Below are 16,310 nucleotides of genomic sequence, written 5' to 3'. Positions count from 1 at the left end.
GAGCAAACTCCTTCTGCCCCAACAGCTGCTCCCATGCCTTGGCGGGGGCCAGAGAGCACAGCTGTGACAGGGGTCAGACTCTGTTCAGACAGACACCCCAGGAGGGGACAGCCGAAGGGCTGACGATCACCCTCAACGTCCACTATTGGCTTCAGGAGCCAGGGACAAAGAGGGAGATGGCACCGTGCACTTTGAGCTCACCACTGTTTCCTGGCAGAGATAGCAATGCACCTTTACACGGTGGCCAGGACACAGCCTGACCCTAAGAACAGCTTAAACAGCACACAGAGGCCCAGATGACAGATATCTGTACACACGCTCCCTGCCAGCACGTTCCAGCTGCACCAGATCCCCGGCGGCCAGCAGCTATCGATGTCCTCAGGACAACGGTGGGAGAAGCAGGTGATGGAACGTGGCTCTCTGGCGAGCAATGCTCACGCCCTGTGCCTGGCCAGGCCAGGTGGTTCCTGAGGCACACTGTGCGCCTGCCCAGCAGCCCCTGTGAGGACAGGGCACGTACAGGTGGCTCGGCTCATACCTGCCCTGTTCTGCCTTGGGGACACAGCAGTATACACAAACACCACTACATCATGCTGCTCTGGGTATGTGCCACCATGTAAAAGGCCACTGCTGACCACCAGTGTGATTGCATCCTGATGTGGGCTTAAGCCTGGAGGAGCACAACAAGGAGCCCAAGTGACAGGCATTAGCCAGTGCTTCTGGGCCAGGACAAAGGCTCCTAAGTCCATTCATCTGCCCTTCACCAGGGACACCAGTGGCTCCAGCCACTGAGCAGAGTGAAACCTCCAGAGAAGCTCTCTACCTGTGAAGGCTGCACATGCCCAGCTCTTGTCACAAAGAACTGCACAGGATGAATTCGGAATCGCCACAGCCCACCCTCTTCCTCACAAGAGCCAGAGGTCAGCACAACAGGAGCCTGCTTGAGCCCAAGCTCTTTGCGACACCATCTGCTGCTACAGACGTGCCACCTCCCCGGCCCCATATATAGGTCAGGTCTGTCACAGGATTAGCTGGGGCGATTGAAGCGATGTGGGGAAGACTCCCAGTGGAGGCAGGCTCTCCCCCAGCCTCTCCTGAACACTCAGCATGCCATCAGCTTCCAGACATACTCTCCCCAGCCTCTCCACCAAGTCCAGGAGAGATCCTCCCCACCATCTGCAAAACAAGCAAGAAGAAACCGGTACCAAGCACTAAGGAGTTCCCAGCCTTCAGGGGGAGACAACAGGAGAACCCCCACCCTATCCAAAACCCAACAGAGACCAGGTGACGTGGGACGCCCCAACATCAGCAGGTGCTGCATGGTGAGGTGCTTTCCCGCTGAGGAGAGGAGCTCCCTCCCCGCTTTGCACACCTTGGTGGAGCTGAGTTTGCTGGCAGGGGAGGCAAGGACGCCTTCGCAGCGATCGCACACCACCCACTCACACCCCCGGGCTGCCAGCACTCCCATCAAACGCCTCCAGCCACACGCGTGGAGACGCTGACATGAGGAGTGAGGAGCTGCACAGGCAGCGGAACTGATAACACCCAGTTTCCTGTCGATCTCTCTCCCACGTGGATTCTCTGATGTCTAATAGCAAGGCTGAGCTGCAGTGCAGAGGGAGAACTAGCAGTCTCTTCCTCTCCAGACCTTTGAGATAGCTGCTGCACTGCTGATCTTAACTGAAACCAGCCAGCAAGTTCAAAGCAGAGAGAAGACTCACAAATAAACAGTAAGCTTGCGCAAGCCTTCATTTCCTCAGGACAGGAATCTGCAGACATATCTCCACCTTTCTTCATTTGCCCTAGAAACAGCTGCACGACCTAAGCAGCGTGACCAGAAGGCTGTGGTGCAGCAGCTCAGGTACCTCTGTAGCTCAGCAGCATCCAGCGAGGGGAAGCACCCTGACTCAACCCGTGGGGTGCTCCAGCCTGAGCAGCTGTCAGAAGGCGTTCAGCAGCCTGTGGTGGCCCCCTCCCATGGCCACAAGCACCGTGAACCGTGCTCACCTCCATCTCCTTTCATCCTGCCACAGGCAGTCCCACAGCTCAGCTGTACATGGGCGGGGGGATGACAGCCAGCACTTCCACAATCATCCCTACCCCGCCACCTGGGCAGTCCTCAAGCCCCGCCACTCCTTCCTTCTACAGGACACAATGCTTCAGGCCTCCTCACTGCTTTGCCCTTCACGTTTGCACTCCATACAGCTCTGCCTTAAAGCAGAGACCCCACCTCCTCCAGGCCACAGCTACCCAAGGGAGCAGGGGTACAGCCTGCATCCCTCACCCACCACCCTCTGCAAGCATCCCACCCAGCCCAGCCTGCACACTGCGTACACTGCGCCAAGGGGCAGCGCCTCCAGACACCTCCCCACTGCTTCACCTGCTGAGCACAGGCCGGATCGCTCACACTGCCCTTCTGCTGCTGCCAGCAGCACCTGGCAAAAAGGACACAGGCAGAGCCAGGAGCCAACGGATGGCAGCAAGCAATTCAGCAAAACGAAGCGCCTCTTGAAAGCGTGGGTGACGGTCAGGAAGTTGGGTTGGATGCTTTGTTTGCATTTTAGGAAGCCTGCAGGGACACTGACAACCTGCAACAATCATTTTCAGAAAGGAGCTCAGACAAATTCACAATTTGCAGCCACTATTTGCCCTCTTTTGTCCTTGATTTATAATTAGCCAGGGGTCTGCTTTCAAGATGCCCTGAAACAGGCACTGACCACTGCCTTAAGCACAAAGGAAGTTTGCTGCCATACCTCCCCAGTACATCACTCGCAGAAAACCCTGCGCCAGTGCCTGGGGATAGTTTTAAAAGGGAAAAAAAACACCATGATTTCCAAGCTGACAGCCCCTGTGCACAAAGCACGACTGTGCAGTGACAACAGAGCAGCCTGGGGCACTGGAGCTGGCTGACCTCTGCTACAGCTCTCGCCGGCAGATTTTTATTGTTCACCACTCGCCCAAAGCGCAGGCACACAGAGAAAAGCAACTAAGGCACTTGGATCAAAAAGCAAACGCAGCCGGGGAGCCGCACCGGCACAGCAGGGAAAAGGCAAGCTGCTGGAGGGAAGCAGGCTCTGCGCCTGCCTGGCCAGGAGAGGAAGGACAGGAGCCAAGCCCCTTCCTGGAGACACAGCACAAGGTGCTGGAGCCTGCGGTCACCTCGAGGCAGGCTCAGCCCAGAGCAGGCAGCTCATCACATACAGCAAAGCCAGGCCCTCTGCTCTCTGTGATCAAGCTAGAACCTGCACACTGCTTCTTGGGGTAGCCAAGGGAAGCCCAGGGCTTTGTCTCTGCCGCTGGTCATCATTGGAAAATAAGGCTCCCTGAGATGCATGCTGTGGGCAGTGCTCCCCTCACTCCTGCCTTGCACACAGCCAAGCAGGGAGCCCTCCTAAAGCACCCCACTCTAGGACATCTGGTTGAGCAAATCCACCGGCCAACCCTTCCTCTAGCACAATGCAGGTGACAAACCACATTTCTACAGCTGGCCCTGAGCAGGGAGCCAAGGGACGGCGGGAAGACGCCATGTGCCAGCAACCTGCTTCAGAGATGAAAACCCAACAGCATCAAAAAGCTCCGCGCTTTGCTGCCGACAGCCAGCGCTGGCTGCCCAGCCGTGCCCCGCGGCCAGGCTCACGTGACTGCAAAGTGGATGCACACGTAGGAGTGGCTGTAGTGACAGCATTACCGCTTGTGTCGGACACACATCTAAGCCCAGCAAATCCCAGCGCTCTGCAGCGCTCATTTACAAACCCCACACGCTCTGCGCAGGTACGCAGGCTTCAGCAAGAGCTCAGTGCCCATGGCCTGGCGGGGACACCCAGGGAACAGTGAACGTGTGCCTCTGGGACCTTCTGATGCCCGAGGATGAGCCTGTGCCATGCCCGGGGCAGGGAGAGCCCTTGTTTGAGCTAGGAGCCCACCCTGTGACACTGCCACTCACGATGTCAGTGTGCTCCTGCTCCATGGATACACACATGGAAGTGGGGATACCTGATGGGATCAGCAGGACCTCACCCCATCCTGCTCTGCTTCCCGTGCCTTTGTTTCACACCAAGCCTCTGAAGCAGGACTTCACCTACAGCGCACACCTGGACGTAATGCCATGAGCCAAAGGCGAGGTCCTACCTGCTGGCTGTTACTTCATTCTTCTAACAGGTCCATAAAACAGGGATAATTAAATCTCTCCTAAACTCTATTCCATTTAAAATAAAAATCTATAGTCCCTATTTCATTAGCTGGCTCTGGGTTTTACAGCTTGATCAATTCCCCTCACAGAGCCCCGGTCCCAGGCAGGCAGACACAAACACGCAGCGAGCAGCTTCCACTGTGCAAATCAATGGGGATTTGCAAAGTCTCCTCTCTCAGCTCTTTGTTCTGCACTTGCTGAGCAGGAGCCGCGCAGCACATCAGGTAGGGGTTGTGTGCCGCACTGCCAGTGGGAACAGCACTTCCAGGAGCCAGATGGGGCACGTGGCGGTGCTCCCTCCAGCAAGGGGACAACCAGCAGGGGCCCCACAAACACGGCCCCAGCTCCAAAGGCAAGGCAACCTTGTGGACAGCACCACTCCTCTCCCAACACGGCCAAGTAAGACAAGGCCCAGCTCCCGCAGCCAGACAGAAGCAGCAGCTGCTCTCACCTCTCCTGCAAGAAGCGGAAGAAGCCGAGCACTGGGAGCTGAGCACTCAGCTCACCATTTCCTGCCCTTCCTGCCCACCCTCCCCCCCCATCACCGTGCCACGGCCAGAGCAGCCAGGGCTCCAGATGGCTCCACCGCCCCACGAGCCGCTCCCGTGGGCACAGCAGGGAGCTGCTGGCGGCCAGCAGCAGATGGAGGGACCTCAGCGGGAGCCGCACAGACAGCACCCGCCTCTCACCCCACACACCGGGGCAAAGGATGCCGTCCCGCTGTCCCCACGGGCTGCAGGAATCCGTTTATCCGAGCACAGGGACAAGCCAGGCTGCAGCTCACCATCACCTGAGGTCGGCGGAGCAGAGCCGGGCTCCCGCTGCCCGGCCACCTTCAAAGCAAACACCCAAAGGTGACAAACAAAGGCACCCGGCAGGCACTCCGCATTAGCAGTATTTTTAGACGCCGCTCTGGAGCCGGCCTTATTATTTTCATTGCAACGTGCATAATTACCCACCATGCACCGCAGTGACATCAGGCAGCAGCCCGCTCCCCTCCACAGCCGCCGCGGCCGCTCCTCCTCCTGCTGCTGCTGCTGCTGCTACCGCCGCTCCCCGGGGCTCCGGCCTCAGCCCACGCACAGCACCGGGACATGGGAGCCGCGCACTTCGGGGCTGTGGAGCCCCGGGCCGGAGCCGAGGCAGCTCCAGGCGTCGGCACGGGGAGCAGGGCCGCGCACGGCTCGCGGTCGGCGCGCAGCGGGACGGGGCGCTGCCGGAACGCGGCAATGCCGCTCAGGGCCACGGGCACCCCGCACGGTCCCCGGCCCGCTTAGGCCGCCCGCGGGGCGGCGGGACGGGGCTGCCGGGCCCCGCGGCGCAGCGCGTCCCACGCCGCGGCACGGCCGCCAGCACCGCCCCACGCGCAGGGCCGCACTCCGGACCCCGTCCCCACTCACAACTTCCTCAGCGGTTCCGCCGCTCCGCACGGCGCCGGGCGGCGCGGACGGGGCGCTCCCCGAGCACGAAGCCCGGAACGGCCGAGCGCAGCGAGGAGCCCCGAGGGCGGCCCCGCTTCCGTCCCGCCGGGCCCGGCCCGGCCGCAACGCCCTCCCGGTACCGGGGCCGCACCCCCCGGCCCCGGCGCGCCGCCGCGGCCCTGCCCCGCTCCGCCGCCCCCCGCCGGGTCCGGGCCCGGCACCGCGCCCCGCAACCTACCGGAGGCGCCGCCCCCCGCCGCTCGCGGGCCGATCGGTGCCTGCCCCGGCCGCGCTCCGGGCTCAGCCCGCTCGCATGGCGCGGCGGCCGGGCCCGCCGGGCTCGGTGTCCGTCCCGGTGCCGCTCGCGCTCCGGCCTCGGCCCCGCCTCGTGGCGCCCCCGCGCTCCCGCCCCGATGGAACCGGCCGCCCCGCGCCGCCCCCTGCGCCGCGCCGATGTGGGCGCGTCCGCTCCGGCCCCGCCGCCGTATTGCGCCTAAAAGCGGCGCGGAACAAACGCTATGCGGGGAGCGCGCGCCGTAATGCTCCGAGCGGAGGCGCACGGCGAGGAACGAGGACGGGAGAGAGGCGGGGATGGGAATGTGGGTAGGGATGGAGATGGGAATGGCGATGGGGACGGGAACGGGGAAAGAGATGGGGAGAGGGATGGAAATGGAAACGGGAACGGGGGTGGAGTCAAGGATGGAGATGGTGACGGTTTCAGGGAAGGGGACGGATATGGAGTTGGGGATAGGATGTGGGTCTGGGTAGGGATGGGGACAGAGGCACTGGGGACGCCCCAGGCCAACTCTTGGAAGGTTTAGGGGTGTCCCGGGACAGTCCAGGTGGTTTTGCAGTGGGATGTGCATAGGGGTGAAGAGGGCCAGGCCAGAGGTCCTGCAGAGCCAGGACAGGCTGTGTCTGTGCACCCCCACACTCACAGCCCAGCCTCTTCCGCATGAGCGGAGCCACACAATCCACCCTTGTCCCCAGCAGGCCGAAGTAGGTCAGGGAGGCAGAGCTGAGCCCTCTGGCCCCCCCAGGGAGGAAACCTCACAGCAGGGGATGCACAGGGCCCCAGCGGCAGCTCCACTGGGTCGGTGCCCACCTGCGTCCTGGTGAGACCTCACTGCTCCCAGCCTAGGGGATGCCAGGCAGACCCTCCCCAGTCCCCTGGGCTTGGGATCCCCCTGCAGCCCCACAGGCAGAGTCCTCAGGGTGTGGTTTGGGGTGGCTGAGCCATGGGGATGGTCCCCAGCATGGGGGGCTGGAGCTGGGGAGCAGACACTGGGCTGGGCCGGAGCTGGGTGGTGAGAAACAGGGAGAAGAATGGGGAAAACAATTTCTCACCCATTAATTGCAGTTAATCATTGACGAACCTATTTACTTCAGGAGTCAAAGTTCTGCGGTGCTGCCAAGGTGCAAGTGCGGCATAACTGCTGGCAGCATCCCGGCGAGGTGGCTGCAGGTAAGGGATCCCAGCACAGCCCCAGTCCCCCCTTGGGTACCGCGGTCTGGGCTTGGGGTGAGGGAATGTCTGTTGAAGAGGGTGAGCTGGCAGGCTGCCCATTGGCTGTGATACAAGAGAGGGAGATGCTGTGGGGTGTCACAGCTCACTATGGGGCTGGGGTCTATGTGGGACTTGGGGTGATCTGGAGTGATGCAGCCTCCAGTCGTGCTCAGGAGCAGGTCTTGGGTTCCCCAGATACTCCTGAAGTCACCAGAATCTAGAGACCAACCCTGTCTCCCCACTGTGTCCCCATCGGACCTATTCCCCTGGGCAGCACAGTCCCATCCCAGACTCTCTCAGTGGGCACAGTGTGGGGGCTCGGGACATGCCCCAGTTTCTCTTTTGTGTTCCATAGGCTCCATGCAGGATGGCATGGCATTCGCTGCTGCTGCTCCCTTTCCTCCTGGCAGCAGGTGAGGACTTTGCTCAGTGCAGTCTTGGGTTGCCGGGAAGCATCAGAGACACTTTCAGCTCCATCCCATTTCTCTGGGGGCACCCATGACCCCCAAAAGTGGCACTGTGGGCTGGGTGGTGGGGATGGCACCCCAGGGGAGGGTGAGGAGTGGGAGATGTGGAGTAAGAAAGGGGAGATTCCCTGCACTCAGCTTATGCTCTGCCTGCAGCTTCAGGCAACACAGTTCCCATCTTCGACATGACCATCGTGTACGTGGCTGAGGACCTGTATATAGGTGAGGAAAGGCTGTGGGGAGGCTGGTGGGGCTGGGGAGAGAGCCTGGGGCTGACTCTGCCCTTGTTCCCTTGTCTCCAGGCGAGACTGCTTTCACCCTCATAGCCTATGACCCAGATGGGGACCCGATCACCTACAGCATCTCTGGCACAGATTCCTTCTACTTTAACGTTGATGCACAGACAGGTGTGGTGACACTGAAGAACCTGCTGGACCGCGAGGTGAGGGCAGGGACTGACTGATGGGACCATGGGGATGGATGGCAGAGCCATCAGACCTAGGCTGAGCTGTGCGTGTCCTGACTGAGCTCTGCTTTATCTTCCCAGACCCAGGCCAAGCTCAGCATCGTCGTCACAGTGTCTGACGGGATCAACACGGCGGTGAGTGTGGGAACGGGGATTGCAGTGGGGTCTCGGCGGGGTCTCAGTGGGGCTGACTGTGATGCTCAGTGGAGCTCTGCCCAGGGGGCAATGCTGGTTGGCTCCTCGTCCCTCATCCAAAGTCTCCCCATAGGTCAGCAAGCGCCTAACCATCATCGTGGAGGACCGTAATGACAACGCACCAGTCTTCCAGAACCTGCCCTATGAAACTTCTGTCCTTGAGGTACCTTCCTGGCACCTGGCAGCCCCGTGGATGGGTGGTTCCCAGAGCATGGGTGTGCCTGGTGACAACAGGCAGCAATAATGTGTGGTGACAGAATGCAGTGACGCTGTGCCTGGGCATGTGGTAACGGTGTGTGGTAATGGTATTCCTGGCAGACACATCAGTGCCAGTGGGGCTGGTGTTCGCTAGGACTCTGCCCTCACAGGGAGTGCCCATGGAGCTGATCAGCCCAGGGCAAGGCTGGCTCAGAGTACAGACAGGGAGTGGGATTGAGACCCTTAGTAGAGTGCCCATCTGAGCACTGGATGGGCTGGGAGGGGCCAGGGTCAGCACCCTAACCCTGCAATGCCACCACTGCTTCTCTGTGTGCTCAGAACACGACAGTGGGCAGCATCATCTACACTGTGTTTGCCAATGACTCTGACACTGGAACTGCTGCCAGAGTCAGCTACAGCATCCAGGAGGTAAGTACTGCAGCTCTGTGTGGTGGGGGCTCCCCATGGGCCAGGTCTGGTGACGTGTGGCAATGTCCCCTGCCCAGGTGATCCCAGACGCCGCGAAGAACCGCTGGCTCTTCTACATCCTGTTCAATGGGAGCGTGGTGCTGAACAGCTCACTGGACTACACCATTAACACCTTCTTACAGCTGAAGATCCTTGCCCAGGTGGGGACGTCTTGCCCAGGTGGGGGCACTGGGTTTGGAGTGGCGGGGAAGGGCGATGTGGGACTAACAGGTGCTGTGCCCCAGGACGGTGGAGGGCTGCTGCGCAACGAGACGGTCATCCAGAGCAGCACCACCTACCTGTCCATCACCGTCATCGATGTGCCCAACTTGAACCCACGGTTCCTCAATGAGCCCTACTCCGGCTCCGTGCCCGAGGGCTGCCCAGTGGTGAGCACTCCAACCCGCTGCCCTGGGGCTGGAGGTGTCCCCAGGCTGTGCCCTGATGGCTGTGTCCCCACAGGGCACCACAGTGCTGACCGTCACCGCCATGGACAGAGACACAGGGGTGAACGATAAGATCTACTACAGCTTCACCAGTGAGTGAGGGGGCACAGAGCAGGGTGGGCACCCGGGGGATTGTGTCTGAGCTCCAGCAGCCAGCAGCCCTGCCCATGACTAAACCTGGTCCCTGCTGTCCCCTAGATGCCAGCGTCCCCTTCGCCATCAACGACACGACGGGCACCATCACTGTCAGCCAGCTGCTGGACCGTGAGCAGCTGCTGAACGAGGAGGTGCTGCTGGAGGTCACGGTGAGTGGAACAGCATGAGACCCCTGTTCTTCTCCTCACTCTGCATGGCCTCACCCACTCCTCTGCCCACACAGGCGCGTGAGAGCAACCTGGATATCTATGGCAATGTGGCCCAGGCCAGCACTGTGGTGACAGTGTTGGTGACTGATGTTAATGACAACAAGCCTCACTTCTACCAGTGCCTCCTCTCCACCTGTGACTTCATCTACACCCAAAGCAACTTCACGGGGAGCATCGTTGAGCACTCCCCCTCCAACATGCCCGTGTCCAACCTCAACATCGTCGCGCACGACCCAGACAAGGTGGGAGCCCATCCCTGGAGCTGTGCTGCTGTCCCACTGCTCCACCACCCTCACCCCATGTCCATCTCATGTCCATCTTCCCAACAGGGCATCAATGGCACTTTTGAGCTCTACCTGCAGGGTGCGAGTGCCAGCGCCTTCACTGTCTCCCCTACGAGAATCGTGGGCACGGGGGAGGTGCAGATCCTCGTGCAGGACCCATCAGCTGTGGATTATGAGATAACCCACGTCATGGTGGTGCAGGTGGGTCCCTCCTCCCCGCATGTCTGAGGACACAACCCTTCGCTTGCAAGGACAAGAGCAGAGCATGACTTTGTCACAACAATTTGGTTTAGAAGAGCTGGGCCAGATATAACAGCTCTCTCTACTTGGGGATCTATGTGAGACACTGTCACTTCACCCCACAGCTCATTGCTAATGACACAGGGAACCCCACAGACTGCTGCTCCACAGCCACTGTGACCATCGACCTCATCGACACCAATGACCACTTCCCCGAGTTCCCACAGAGCGCCTACAGCCTGAGCGTGATGGAGAACAGCCCCGATGGCACCGTCGTTGCCACCAACATCACGGTCAGGGCAGGGCACAGCTCATGTCCCCAGGGCAGTCACACAGTGTGACCCATGGGGCCACCTTTTGGGGTGCTCAGTGCCCACACCCAGAGCCTCACATTCATCACTGAAGCATATTTTCCAGGTGTTTCCTACTTTTTTCTAGGCTTATGACCCAGATAGCGGTGCTGGTGGCCAAATCACCTACCAGCTGCTCCAGGAGTACATGTATGTGGGGCACAGCTGCTGGGGGGCTGTGGATGCCGCCTGCCCTGGGCCGGAGCCCCACTGATGGGTCTGTGTGTGCTGCAGCCAGCAAATCTTCATGGTGAATGCCACAAGCGGGGCAGTGCTGGTGAGGAATGGGTCTTTCCTGGACCGGGAGATGCGCTCTATGTACTCCACCAACCTGCAAGCCAAGGACGGGGGTAACATGACGAGCACCACGATGCTGGAGATCACCGTGCTGGATGAGAATGACAACGAGCCCATCATCATCGGCTCCTACTTCATCTATGTGGAAGAGGGGCAGAACGTCAGCACACAGATCAGCGTGGGTACCACAAGCAGAGGAGTCAGGGTTTGTCCTGGGCTCCAAACAACTCCATTCCTTTTCCCTGGTGTTCTCTTTCCAGGCCATTGACAATGATGAGGAAGACACTCCCAACAGTGAGCTGGGCTTCAAAATTGTGCCAGGGCTGTACAGCAACAACTTCACCATCAACCAGATCACTGGAGAGATGCACAGCATTGAGCCGCTGGACCGCGAGGCTGTGGACAGTGAGGACGGGCAGCTGGTGGTGACAGTGGAGGTGTACGACCACGGGGTGCCACAGCTCAGCACGATGGTGAACGTCACCATCACCGTGGCGGTGAGCACTGGGCACAGTCAGACCGGATGTAGAGGTGGCACTGTGTCCCCATGTGCCACAGTTGGAGCAGGGAGCAGCTGTCCGTGCTCCTGTCCCTTGCTCCATGCCAGACCTCTAGCATGGTGACACTCACGGGCTATCATCTCCTGCAGGATGTGAATGACAACATGCCCATGTTCCTCCAACAGTCCTATGAGTTCTCCGTCTTTGAAAGCTCTGACGGTATGAGGAGGGTGGTCAGGCTGTGGGACAAACAGTGCCTGGGGTCAGACAAACGGACACCGAGTGTCTGCCTCACCTGCAGGGTCCTTCGTGGGGAACGTCATGGCCACAGACGCTGACCGGACGGAGATCAACTCCCGCATCTCCTTCCAGCTGGAGAGGAACACCGGCTCCAGCAACTTCTTGATCAGCTCGACCCGCCTGGGGCCGGGCAACTACAGCGGGCGGCTCTCCCTCGACCCTGACGTAACTGTGGACTATGACACCATGCAGGATAAGTTCTTCTCCTTGGTGGTGCTGGCGGAGAACACGGCTGCAAACAATGCAGGGAACATCGCCAACGTCTCGGTGCTGGTCAACGTCCTCGATGTCAATGATGAGCAGCCCACCATCCCGTCGTCCTCGCAGAAGAGTGTGAGCGTGAGCGAGAACGGCACGCAGCTGGGTCTGGTCCTCACCGTGGTTGCCTTTGACCCAGACACCAACCACTCACTGGTCTTCGAGGAGCTGTCGGTTGCCTGCTATAAGGGTGGCAGCAGTGCTGGGGAGGTGTGCTGGGACTGGTTTGTGCTGCTGCCCAATGGCTCGCTGCTGGCCGACAGCTTGGACATTGACTACGAGCTGTGTGATGAGGTCCAGCTGACCATGCGGGTTGAAGACCTCTACACCGAGAAAGGCGACCGCTACAGCAAGAACGGTACAGGCAGAGCCCGCATCCTGTGTCCACCATGAGCAGGGCAGGGAGGAAGATGGGACCTGGAGCTGCTGCTTCCTCAGAGGAGCGCCTCTTTGGGATAGATGGAGGCTGTCCCCAGCTCTTTGGTCCCTTTGGGTTGGCAGGAAGGTGTCCCCAGTTCTTTGGTCTCTGCCGCAGGGATCTGGGCCTTCTGGGGGAATGTGGCTCCCAGAGGACACAGAGCAGGACTGACCAGTGCTCTGTGTTTGTGGCTTTGACAGAAACCCTGGAGATCTGGATCACAGACATTAACGACAATGCACCGATCTTCTTTCCTGTCTCCGGGACCTTTGGTGAGTAGAAGAGCTTAGGATACAGCATTCATGATGTGCTCTTTGCTGTGTGGCTCTGCCCAGCTGCCCAGGAAGCAGAGGGCTGTGAGCAGCACAGTGTCCAAGCTGGGACAACCCACTGCTCCCCACAAAGAGCAGCATGAAGTGCTTAGGGCTGCACCTGTGCTACTGAGCCATGGGGCATGCAGGGCATGGGGTCTGCAGCATACTTAGCTGCAAAGCACCCCAACTGTACTGTCTGTCCCCACAGTCATTGTCCCTGAAATCTCTCCTGTGGACCTGCAAGTGGCTACTGTGAAGGTGAGGAGCAGTGCACACTTCTGGGTGCTGGGCTCGCCCATCCGTGCCCAGCTGTGCTGCTGACATACTTGGTCCCCGCAGGCCACGGATGCCGACTCGGGGCTGGGAGGAACCATCGTTTTCTCCATCATCAGCGTGGTGCTTGTGCAGGAAGATGGGGTCGAGCGGCCCTTTGATAACCTCTTCAAGGTGGTGACCTCAGCTGACCAGGACAACTACACCGGGAGCATTCAGTAATGCCATGGGGCCAGGCTGAGCTGGGGGTTGCGTGGTGTGGGCTGAGCCCAGCTCAGCTCTTCTGCCGCGCAGCAGGGGCACAGGCAAGGGATGGAGGGAGGACATCCCCAGCTCCTTGGTCCCCATCAAAGGGGCCTGAGCGTGCTGGGAGGATGGGGTTCTTGGAAGACCCAGCCATATGGGATGTCCCCATCCCCTTAGGGTGGCCAGCAACCTGGACAGTTCACTGAAGGGGCAGTACCAGGTGACAGTGGAGGCTCGGGACAGTGCAGCACCGCAGCATGCGACACAGACTACCCTCAATGTGAGTGTCACCCCATCCCCTTGGGATGCCCCATGCCCTCCTGAGCCCCTCTCACTTTGCTGTCCCCACACAGATCTTCACAGTGGACCAGAGCTATAGCATTCACCTCCAATTTACAACAACAGTGGATGAAGTGCAGAGCAATTTGGAAAGCATCAGAATGTATGGGGGCCTGGTAGGGGCTGGGGCTGCAGGTCCTGCTGCTCCCCATAGACACACTCACCCATAACCCCATTGCAGAGCCCTGACCAGCGCCACTAAGGCAGGGGTCTACGTGTCAGCCATCCGGACCTATGAAGACAGCCGTAACACTGCGTGAGTGATGGCATCGGCCATGGGGAGGGCACCATGCCCCACAGCCCGCTCACCCCCCCCTCCTGTCCCCGCAGGGTGAAAGCCAAGTCGGTGATAGAGGCGTACTTCGTCTACAGCAATGGCACAGCACTGGACGTCAACCAGCTGACCCTGTGTGTACTGGTGAGGGAGCTGTGTGCCAGCACTGCTGCCCACCCCATTACTCAATCCTGCTTCTCTTCCTTTGGCAGGCTCATCAATAGCAACCCAACGGCCCTGGCCAACCTGATGAACCTGGGCCTGGTCGTCATCGTGAGTGGGGGTGGGCAAGGCGTGCAGGGACAAGGCACCAGCCCCACGTGGTTCCTTGGGGGTCTTCGTGCCTACACATTGCCCACAGCCCCACTGTGTGCTAGGGCGCCGGTGAGGTGACAGAGAGCAGCAAGGAGAAGGAGATGATCGGCGTCATCGCGGGGCTGGCAGCGTTCCTAGTCCTCTTCATCCTCATCATGATCCTGGCGTTGGTGCTGACCACCAGGAGGTACCATGCACCCACCCCGTGTCCCCACATACCCCTTGTCCCCACATCCCCACTCACCATCACCATCCCCGCAGCTACAAGAGGAAGCTGAGTGCGATGAAGGCTCTCAAGACAGCCACGACGCTGAGCCCAGCCGTGGTGCAGGGAGAGGGCATCCCTGGCACCAACAAGTACAATGCTGAGAGGTGAGCATGGGCTCCCTGTGCCTGTCCCCATGTTGCTCCCACATGGCTGACCCCACAGGGTCCATCACTCACTGCCTCCCACCCTTGGCCAGGGCCAACCCCATGCTGAATCTCTCGCTGGACCCATCCCATGACCTGGGCTTCCATGAAGAAACCAGCTCGCTGGCCAGGTGAGCTCTACAGGCAGCTCCAAAGGCCATTGGCCTTGCCTGTGCCTTGCCACCAGCTCTTAAACCCTCCCCTTTCTGCAGCATCAATTCCCTGGATGAAAACACGGTGGACTCACCCAAGGAGGATAACTTCAAGGCCAAGGTAGGAGGCAGGGCATCCTGCTCACCTCCGCCCAGCCCCATTCTGCTGCGGCGCAAGGACTGCTGGACCCTCGCATCCCTTTCTCCCCATCCCTGTTCTGGGGATGGATGGGGTATCCCTGTCCCCACCCTTATGACTGTGCTCTCTCCCAGAGAGGGAACCCACATCCCACAGACTCCACTGAGGACAAGGTGCTGGCGGCTGCCCTGAACATGGAGGAGCCCTCCAAAGTGGCCTACATCAACACTGCCTTCAAGACCACCGACCTATGAGCAGCATGTGCAGCACAGAGGGGCCGGAGCGGGACTCGGGCAGCTGCTCTAGCAATGTCGTGTTCAACCCCAGCAATAAACCCATCTCATGTGATGACAGTGTCCCATGGCCACCAGCCCCTCGGTGCTGGCCCCAGGGGGTCCCCTCTCCTGGAAGAAAGGGGTGGATTGAGGTCAGGCTGGAGGGACTCGGTGTCACCACACGGCTCTGTGCCACCCCACACATCCCCACCAAGAGCTGCTTGCAGCACTGCACAGAGCTTTCTGTAATGTTTTATTACCCAACACCCAAACTGACAAATGTAGTTCTCCCACCCCCTTCCTCCCCCCACTCCCAAAAAAACAAAGAGGAAAACAAGAAAGTTGGGGATGAAGCCAGAGCGCTGGAGTGGGCTGGCAGGCCAGGGGATCCCCAGCACCCCAATTTTTGCAGCCTCCTGCAGCTCAGGTGTTCCTGGGGCTCCGTGTGGCCACTCCTGTGCACTGAGTCAGACTGGTGGGGGGGGAGCGGGAGGCGAGATGTGGGGTCTGACAGTTTGGCACTGACACCGAGGTACTGCTGGCAGAGGGGTGCTCACCCCCCAGCACATCGACTTTGCTCTTGGTGCTGCCCAGCAAGGCAGGGATATAGGGACAGTGTTTTGAAAGAGCTGCAGCCCCGCAGGCTGCTGGGGGGGAGGTGGCTGACGGCTGAAAGTGTCTCTTAAAAAGCTCCAAAAATGCAAACACAGTTCAAGAAAAGCCCCCCCCTCCCTCCCACCCCTGCAAAATCCCAGCGGTAAAAAGTGGCAGCGCTTTGCAGCTGGCGCGGCCCCAGGGGGAGCAGCGAGCAAGGCTGGGGGACCCACAAAGGGACAGCCTGGGGGCTCTGGATGCTGCTCACAGCAGCGTGGCTGGGAGGTGGTGCGGCTCCTTCCCCACCACCAGGACAAGGACATTTCCCGTGCTTTGAATGCAGCGAGGGAGGGCTGGGGACCATGGGGACAACCTCCCCAAATGCCTCCAGCTGCAGTGATGGGGACAAGCAGCTGATGGCCCCAAGCAGACGTGCTCCAGCCCCACAACCCTTCTGCTGGGCACAGCAGTGGGACATGATGCCGATGTAGCAAGAACAGGAGTGTGGTGGGCAGCCAGAGGCTGTTGTCACTGCTGCTGCCACGAGCCCAACTCTAAGCCACGGTCAGGCCCCCACTCCACGCACAGGGAGATGGCATCCAACTCATG

General features: G+C 60.1%; 1 protein-coding gene across 1 annotated transcript; it reads left to right on the top strand.

The window, feature by feature from the left end:
* Positions 1 to 6,149: 6,149 nt before the first annotated feature.
* Positions 6,150 to 15,086, top strand: CDHR2 (cadherin related family member 2; the record flags this gene model as incomplete). The annotated part of the gene is made up of 32 exons (XM_079542254.1): positions 6,150 to 6,374; positions 7,000 to 7,075; positions 7,741 to 7,806; positions 7,887 to 8,026; positions 8,132 to 8,185; positions 8,319 to 8,408; positions 8,783 to 8,872; positions 8,950 to 9,072; positions 9,157 to 9,300; positions 9,374 to 9,449; positions 9,556 to 9,662; positions 9,737 to 9,964; positions 10,052 to 10,207; positions 10,372 to 10,539; positions 10,685 to 10,746; positions 10,831 to 11,071; positions 11,154 to 11,390; positions 11,543 to 11,612; positions 11,695 to 12,309; positions 12,570 to 12,641; positions 12,892 to 12,941; positions 13,023 to 13,174; positions 13,380 to 13,482; positions 13,556 to 13,644; positions 13,723 to 13,797; positions 13,872 to 13,949; positions 14,028 to 14,088; positions 14,193 to 14,317; positions 14,392 to 14,502; positions 14,595 to 14,672; positions 14,754 to 14,814; positions 14,967 to 15,086. The coding sequence occupies 32 exons, from the start codon at positions 6,150 to 6,152 to the stop codon at positions 15,084 to 15,086; spliced, it is 4,143 nt and encodes a 1,380-aa protein (XP_079398380.1).
* Between the last annotated feature and the right edge of the window lie 1,224 nt (positions 15,087 to 16,310).

This window comes from Tetrao urogallus, assembly GCF_951394365.1.
Source record: "Tetrao urogallus genome assembly, chromosome: 14".
Lineage (NCBI taxonomy): Eukaryota > Metazoa > Chordata > Aves > Galliformes > Phasianidae > Tetrao > Tetrao urogallus.
Note: the sequence above shows the minus strand (reverse complement) of the source record. Positions and strands in the feature narration are given on the sequence as shown.